At 36.8% G+C, this 9,263-nt stretch overlaps 1 protein-coding gene across 1 annotated transcript; it reads left to right on the top strand.

The window, feature by feature from the left end:
• The first annotated feature begins 6,750 nt into the window (after window positions 1-6,750).
• LOC146701663 (uncharacterized) lies at window positions 6,751-8,737 on the top strand. Its single transcript, XM_085468890.1, has 3 exons — window positions 6,751-6,812; window positions 7,625-8,289; window positions 8,409-8,737. The coding sequence occupies exons 1-3, from the start codon at window positions 6,751-6,753 to the stop codon at window positions 8,735-8,737; spliced, it is 1,056 nt and encodes a 351-aa protein (XP_085325016.1).
• The last annotated feature ends 526 nt before the right edge of the window (window positions 8,738-9,263 follow it).

Below are 9,263 nucleotides of genomic sequence, written 5' to 3'. Positions count from 1 at the left end.
ACCCTTTGATATTCTAACAGATAGCAGTAATAATACATGGATTTAATAAAGTTGAGCACCATCATTACGCATCAAAGTGTACTCCATGCCAATGATTACTCTTAATTAATGAAACACATATTTAGAACAATCTAAAAATATGTACTTTAAATGTAGACTAGTAAAGCGCTATACAAATACAGACCATTTACCATTTTAGACTATACAGTCTACTCTATAAAGATCTAACAGGCATATAAGTTGTATCCATCTTGTTGCCAGTAGCGTCAATGCTTTTAACCATATACTTTTTTCTCAGTCCAGCTCTTTATTCTAACATAACTATAAAACCTCTAAAGTGTTAATCTTTCTAAAAATTGCTATATCGCAACTCCATTAGCCTTAGAGTTTGTGTCAATTATATTAGGGACACTTGAGGAACCCCCTGCTGTGTAAGGGCCTGTAGAAACAGCTGAGAGTGTGGGCAAGGCAGCTGTTGGCCAACCTCCAGACCCCTCACTGCTACTGTAATGGCCCTGTCGGCCACCTTACCATCACAGTCCCGTAAAACAATCTCCCAGGGGAGAAGTGGCCACTGTAATAAGATAGAAATGTGTGTAAATGTTCACCAAAAGGAGAGAACCACTGACAGTACATCAAATATAAATGGCCTGTCTACTGCTCAACTAATGTGTTTGTTCATAAGGGAGCACATTAAGACTGGGATGGTGTATGCAGGATGCTGTGAAGTGCCCGAGGATTTATTTTCGTAGACGGAGTAATGATTGGACATTGAGGAGATCATGATGCGGTTTCACTCTGGCTTGCATCAAATTTTAACTTATATTTAAAAACTTAAATGCATATAATTCTAGGACTTATATCGTACCATGTATGTAACATTTAAGACTTTTCTGCAATGAATGTACAACAATTAATAGACTGAATGTGAAGTGACAGTACTGTGCTTAAGAGTTGAGTCACCCCCATTTCTTAATATTTTGCTAGGAAAATGGGAAATAGGTGCAGTGATTTAATGAAATATGCAAATATAAATGGAAATACAGTATATAAATCAAAAATAGAGTTTATACAGTTTTAACAAACTTGTAAGTCAATGTTTGGTACACCACCTTTCTTCCCCAGTGACCACAGTTCCTGTAGTATTTGGTATGTCTTTCCTCTGCTCTTTCCTATCCTAGTTTCTTGGCAGTCACCCTTCCTCTGAAACAGTTTCTGATGAGGCTTTGGTGAACAGTAGATTGTTCTTTGCTGGATTCCTTCCTATTTCTTAAGGACTTTCAGATACTGTTTATGTGCTGTAGGTAGTTTTTTTTTAGGCCTGCAATTTCGTCTTTTGTCCTCCACTTGTCCAGCTTCCTCCGATTTTTAAAGGATAAACAGTAGACCATGCCAAACTATGCCATATTTTCAGCTGTAAATCAGCTTGGTTGTGCAAAAAATAGTATTTTATGACAAATTGTGTCATCAGTGGTACTTTTATTTTTATTAGATTCAGCTAAAGAACTGGGAAAAATATGTGTTTTTGTGACAGGGTGCTAGTTAAAAGGCCTAAGGATACAATTTAAAATTGGTTCTCTGCTAAGTTGTCTGTTAGTTGCCTGTATGTGACACACATAAGAGATAACAGAAAACCTAGCCAAGAACTCAATTTAGGTGCAGTAAAATGCACCTATGTGTGCTCTGTTTATAGATGCAAATAAATAACTGTAATTTGGCATCTTAATCAAAAACAATAATATGAAGTAGTGTAACATAATTTCTGAATTTGTTTTTACTAGAAATAACAACAATAATTACATTTTAGTAAAATACAATTTAAAGAGCTTGCACCTACCAGTTGAGTAACTATCACGGCAACATAACTAATGCTTTTGTTAATCACCAAAAACTTGTTAAATGTTAAATTAGAGCAGCTATGGCTAATGATAAATGGGGGGTGAAGACTTAGGGACAATATGATATATAGACCACATGATAACATAGGTCACCTCAGGGTGGAGCTTAATAAAGTTAAGTATTATTATAGAGAAAACCCATCATTCCCCAATAGCAAGGACATAATTTCTTCAGCTGCATTGCTGCACCCAGATATTGCAACCAAAGACAATATTTATTAATATAATGTTTGGTGTAGGATAGTAGAGGGAAGTGGGTACTGGAAAAATAAACTCAACAATTTACTGTGAAACATAACTTGAAGTAATTTGATTGAAAGAGCATTTTTGTTTGTCTGCGTGTTTTGTTTAATTTATTTGTCTTAAAAAAGATGTTCAGCTGAGGATCTTAAATGTAAAAATTGATTGCTTCCCTTTGTGATTTGTTGAGGCAAATTTAACCAGTCACATGCATTTCTTTGGAAAACATTGAGTGTGAATTTTAATTTTTTTCTGAGATGAACAATTAATCGAGACAACAACTATAAAACTATATATATACGTTTGATATGCTTTGCTTTGATATATGCTTCATTCTTCGATTACTGTGTGAGGTAAATCCAGCAAGGGTATATACAAAGTGCAATGATGAGTCATAAAATGTGAGCCTGTTCTATACATTAGGGCAGCATGGTAAATGCGGTCTAATTTAGCTAAGGTAGTGGGACAGGCAAATCGATAGACGGCATCACCATAATGCAGCTGAGATCAAAACAAGCTTATGGGAGGCAACAGAGAAAGAACATTTTAATCTATACAAAAAATGTACAGTAAATTTGAGCTTTTTCATCAAAATGTAAGATGATGTTTAAAGTCGAGATCCTTATCAAGCCAAATAGATATTAGTATGAGTCAGCAACCTCTATGGTATCACCTTTCAGAGTTTTGATGTTAGGAGCTTCAGACGGACTTATGGGAAAACAAAGAACTAATTTTGCATCATGGAGAGCAATCTGTAAGGTGACAAAATGGGACTGAAGGTTTGTGTATACTTCTTTCAGAGAAGGCGCTGATGAATATAAAATTGTATCATCTCCATACATAAGGTAAGAAGTGAATTTGAGCTGGTCACAAATGTTATTAATATAAATAAAGCAAATTAGACCCTTGTGGAACCCCTTCTGATGGGTTCCACAACAGTCCCTCATCCACATGGTGCCTATGTGGATTTGCAAGTTTAACAGTCTACTGAATTCTGAACTAAATTCTGTGTTAGATTAACAAATTTGCATTTGTTGCCTTTTTTGTGGGTGGGCTGGGGCATGTATAGAGAACACATGAAGAAAAATGGGTCTCTGTGATGAATAAAAATGAAATGATAAAATATTTACACAATTACTTTACGGCTAGCCTATAACATACATAATGAAATGTTTTGCTCTTGCATATATGCCTAGATTAGATCGGAAAAATATGCATTACTCTTTCAGTGAACTGCTTATTTGTTGCCTTTAAGATATATGAAGTAGAAATAAATATACATATACAGTAGAAGTTGTCCTTCTTTAGTCTTCATGCTCCATACAGCATTATATTCACATTTCCCTTAGAAAACAACTGTTTTGTCAGCAAAAATGCTTCTCACACCTCATTGCTTCCATCTGTATGCAGGCTCTGGCAGTTTGCTTAACATACAGATGCCAGATGCAGGCATTATTGCTGGAAGGCTACTCCACCTGTTCATAGAATTGGTGGGAAATGTTTCCCTTCTGATTTTTAGGGTGTTTCAAAAAGGAGATTTGTGTGCACAAGAGAGATAAAGTAAAAGTGGCAGAGTGCTTTACCGAGCACTTCATCAGTTAATGAAAATTATTATATATATATATATATATATATATATATATATATATATATATATATATATATATATATATATATATATATATATATATAATTTCACACACAAGCTTTGTGTAGACTTTTAACTGAAACATTTTGAGTATTTTCCAGTATACCAATATTGAATGATAATTCACGGCCTCACAGTTTATCTGATTCAAAGAGTTTGCTCTGCATTTTATATGTCAAACTGCTTAAATAACATCACAGGAAAATGAAAGTGTGTGCTTTAGACCTGTTTATCTGCACAGCTTTGAAGTCGGTGCTGTTCAGAATGAGGAGAAATAAACAAAAAACTATCCCTTACATGAGCATTGCACTACCACGGGGGTTTTGCTCGATAACGGTGAGGCTGATAATGCTGTGATAATCATCAGCTGCTTAGACATGATAAACAGCATATATTTATTATGCAACATCGGTCGTTTTTCTTTGTCAGGCTGTACTGAATAGAATGCACATTATTTTTTGAATAATTATACACTTGTACAACACCAAGTGATGCTCTATTTCCATCAAATACACGAAAACCTAGGGATGGTGATAACTTATATTAAAGTTTATCCCCTCTAGTTTAATGAAATGACCCCAGATTTGGATTCCCTAAGTCTTGAATGTAAGGGATATGATAAGCACAACTAAATGCATGACAGGTGGTATATCTCTTCTAATTGGAGGCATTTGAAGATGTGACTCTTTATCTTCTACTAGTGATTACAAGCATGCTCTGCCCTAATCCTTTGACTTTAAAACATCGCTTTAACAGGGTAAGAAGATGAATGTTTATTGCCTGTAATCGCTGACTATGATATATGAGAGCTGCTGTTTCTCCGGTTCCCCAAAATCTTGTATGCAACCCACCATTCAGCAAGTCGATGAGACCTCACACTCCTCTTGATACACACACACACACACACACACACACACACACACACACACACACACACACACACACACACACACGCGCAGTTTCTGTCAAGTAATGGTTTCACCTTCATAAAGTATTTCTTATGTTGGCATTGACACCTTCTTAGAAGAGCATCAAGGCTGTGTCCGGGTTAGCTGTCACCAAAGTGTAAAGGATGTCATTGTAATCTCTCTATAGCCATAGTAGCCACATGGCTCTGTTAGGGGAAATGGCCAAGTGTATTGTACATTTTTCACTCCTGTACAAATTGGATGTTCTGATTTATTGAGACCCATGAGGAACCATTGTATAAATCACTGCAGTTCATATCTTACTCCAGCATAAAGATGGCAAGAATCTTTTAGCTTCTCAGCTCTATGCAAACCGTAAATCATTTTGCCTCTTTACTCAAGTAAAGTTTGTAATAGCATTGTCAGAGAAATTCTTAAGAAAACTGTATAAAAACAGAGAATAGTGAACAGTCCTGTAAACAAACATGTAGCCCCCATCTTTTTTCTTCTCTTATAGTTACTTTTTCATATTGCAGTTTACTTTGCCTTGAGCAAAACACATCCCCTTTTTTTTCCTGGATCAGCACATGATGGACTGTCTGTCATGTCCTAAATGGCTGTAGCACATTGGACAGAAATGATATCCTCTCCAGCACCAATGAGGGAACAGTTAATGATCTTATCAATTTAACACTCATAAAGCTTCACTTAAATGCAGCACATCTGTATTTGTTTGATATGGTACGGTTTGTGTTATTTTTAATGGCACTAGCCTGGAGACTTGACAACTTGATTTATATTAAAGTTTTAGATATTTCTTGGAAAACACTATTAAAACCACCTACAGACATAAATTACCAACTTCTAGAATGGATTCAGAGATCAAGGTTAATGATATAATCTAAATAGCATATCAGTAGCAGTAGTGGTGGTTTTTATGAGGTTGAACACTTCACTGAAAATGTCTTGCTCACTCTTCTAAGTATATTCATTATTATATTTGCTGTAACTCATTTTTGTTACTACTAACTTGCTGAATCAAATGTTAAAGGATGCAATGTCTTTCATTCTAAAGCCTCAGTTAAAAGTTGAATGTGTTCAAATCTCAAATCTCACAATTCTTTTTTTCCTCTAATGAAAATGTGAGCTTTCATTATACAGGACACATGCTTGCTCAAGGTCATTATGAATATAAACTTTCCTTTTGAAGTCATAAAGTTCAAATTGACTGGTGCCAGAGCAGGGAGTTGGTGCTATGGCTGATCTGAGGATCCCTTGAGAACTGGCAGCAGTTATCTTCCAGATTGCTGAGGGCTTTAAAATGAAACCACTATCACATACTTGCATTAAAAAAAAAAAAAAAACCTGCATAAATGGTAGCAGGGCTGTGGAGAGAGAAAACAAGGAGAAATTACTTTTTTTTTAAATTTATTATTTCTTTATTTTCTCATCCAAAGAATGCACAAAATAATGTATATCTTATAAAATGCAATTCTAGCATGTTGTGTTTGTTATTATTATTATTAAGGTTATTTCTATGAAGTGACGTGACAAATTAATTAAGGAAAATAACATTTTACAGGTGTACCCCTATGTTGTAATCAAAGAATGTGTTTCCCGAAGGTACCCTGTATGAAAGCTTTCCACTTGGATTTTATAAAATGAAACACAATTACTATGTAATTCCATCACTTGAAAACAATAAAACTGCTGACATTTCTTATCCCACTTGGCAAGATGCTAATGTCGGCACTTTTTTTTTTTTCTTTCACTTTTAACCATTTTCATTTTGGCATCAGATAAGGATAAACAAGACTCATTAGCATCACTCTAATTAGATCTCTGCCATGGCTCTGTAATTAGCTCAAAAAAGCAGTTCTCAGATCTCCCAACTTACATCAAAAGGAAATCTTTCTCAATTAGAATTCAGAGTCCCATGTAATTTTCCCTTTGTTTACCTTACAGTCTCCATATATAGTGTTTGACAGCCAGCATCCATAAGATTTCCATATTTTCCCGCCCTCTACCTAGTGGTTATTTGCCTGTTTTTAGAGGCATGACACAGTTTGGAAAAACACAAAATCCACCAGCCAGACCTCATAGTGTAAAAAGTGAAAGGTGAGCTGAAGTATTAGTTATAACTTAAGTGGAACACAGAGGTACCAACATGCTCAGCAGATTTATTAAAGGTTATAAAAGGTATAAACTTTTCTTTTTTTAAAAAGAAAAAATCTTATTGTTTTGTTTTAATATAGCACTGAAAGTACAGAAAAAATGATGTGCTGAAAAGGCAAAATAGGAGCATTATTGCAAAACAGAATGCAGCACAGAATGATTTTATTGTGATTATCTTTATCTTTATTAATTACTTTTGGAAGACAAAATTGTAGCTGAAATTACAATTTGACTCTAGTACACCATAATTACTGGGATTTTAACAACAAGAATTAATCTAGTGGTGATGCATTTAATTTGTCTTTATAGTGGGCACAAAAAGCCTCACACTCCCACCCGATCCCCTATTTAAGAACATATATTTTTTTTTATTATGGTTATTTTTGGGTTTTGTTTTGCACAGCTTATCCCATCTTTCTGACCTCTAACCACTATACCCCTCTAACCTAATTCAACTTAGGAATTCAAAATGCATCATTTAGTCTGCATATTACATCGTGCCTCAAAGCCTACTGCAGTCAACTTGGAGAACCCGTGGATGTAATGAGAAGCATGACACCAACCTTTGGCACACATTGATATATGTTGCAAACTCAGTTCTGCATGCCCTGCAGCATGAATTTGAAAGAAGACAATTTGAAGAAACAAATTGGAAGTCTTTGTGTAACAGTACCATGTTAAAACGCAATCTGTAATGCAAGGATAAAAAAAGTACATTATAATAATATTATCGGTGTCTAGCTACAATAAAAAAGTTACATCAGAAAGTTCCTCTCCCTGGTCGTGGTGAAAGCCCTCAGGAGGACCAGGGAGAGGAGCTCACCCGGCCCTGACAACATCAGCAGTCGAGTTCTGAGGCACTGTGCAGGGCAACTAGGAAGTGTGTTCCGGACTCTATTTCAAATCTCAATTGACAGTCACACTGTCCCCCAGCTGTGGAAACACTCCACCGTCATTCCCATCCACAAAAGAAACAACCCAAAGTTTCGGAATGATCTTCGTCCTGTGGCCCTCACCTCCCTGGTGATGAAGGCCATGGAGAACATCATAAAACAGCACATCGTAAGAGCAACTGACCCCATGATGGACCCACTCCAGTTTGCTTACCGTGCACGCAGAGGTGTTGATGATGCCAAAATCTTCATCTTGGACTCCATCCACAAACATCTGGAGCTCCCTGACTCCTTCGCCAGACTTCTGTTTGCTGATTTCTTATCGGCGTTCAACACTCTGCAGCCTCATATCCTGGCCACTAAGCTTTCCACCCGATTTCACCTGGATGATCAACTAATCCTGTGGATATTGGACTTTTTGACCAACAGGACTCAGAAAGTTCAGGTCAACAAGTCTCTTTCCGGTCTCCGTTCCACCTCCACTGGCTTCCCGTGGATGGTGGTGGTGACTGAAGCAGCCAGTGGAGGTGGAACGGAGACCGGAAAGAGACCACCGCCATCCACGGGAAGCCAGTGGAGGTAGTTGAGGAGTACAAATACCTGGGAACCATCTTTGACAACCTCCTGAAATTCTCTGCCAACACAGAGGAGATTCTCAGGAGGTGCCACCAACGGCTATACCTCCTTGGTAAACTCAACTCCTTTGGAGTCAGCAAACCCATCATGATGACTTTTTACTATGCCTTCCTGGAAAGCATCATGACCTTCTCCATCACCTGCTGGTTCCACTCCTTCAGCCTTCAGAACAGGAACAGACTGCAGCACACTTCATCAGTGTGCTCTAAAATCATTGGCCTGCCTGTCAGAACTCTGGCACAGGTTTTCAGCAAACAGGCCCAAAGACAGGCAGCCAAAATCATCAATGGCCCCTCTCACATTCTTCACCCCGCATTTCAATGGCTCCCCTCTGGGTGACGCCTCCGCTGCATTTCCTTCAGGACTGAGAGGAGGAGAGCCACCTTTGTCGCCAAAGCCACTCAGCTTTTTAACTCCAGCCGATAAGAACATTCCCCACACCCATAAACATAACCTACACTCTTCTTACACTACTGACACTTTATTCACTTTTAGTCACTTGCAGTCATTTATTCACCTTCAGTCACTTTAATTTTAAAACTGTGTAATTTTAAAACTGTATATACTGTATATTCTGTGTATTTATTATTTCACTCCTATTGCCTGTTCTTATTGTCCTTATCTTCAACGTATGCTGCTCGATTGTTTGTTAATTGCCCCTTGGGGATAAAGTCTTCTGATTCTGATCAGTGTTTATATTTGTAGCGATTAGGGATAAATTGTTCAGAGAAAGGAGAACTACAAAAAGAAATATACTTTAGTCAATCATTAATAACAAAACATACAATCAAGCAAAAAAATCATTTTGAAAAAGTGTAATGTTAACTATGGACAAATCTTAATGAAAAATTGATTTACCTTTCAA

Source organism: Copadichromis virginalis, linkage group LG9, assembly GCF_057382275.1.
Source record: "Copadichromis virginalis isolate Kocher_CV1m ecotype Utaka linkage group LG9, C_Virginalis_male_GT1.1, whole genome shotgun sequence".
In the NCBI taxonomy this organism is placed as follows: Eukaryota; Metazoa; Chordata; class Actinopteri; order Cichliformes; family Cichlidae; genus Copadichromis; species Copadichromis virginalis.
Note: the sequence above shows the minus strand (reverse complement) of the source record. Positions and strands in the feature narration are given on the sequence as shown.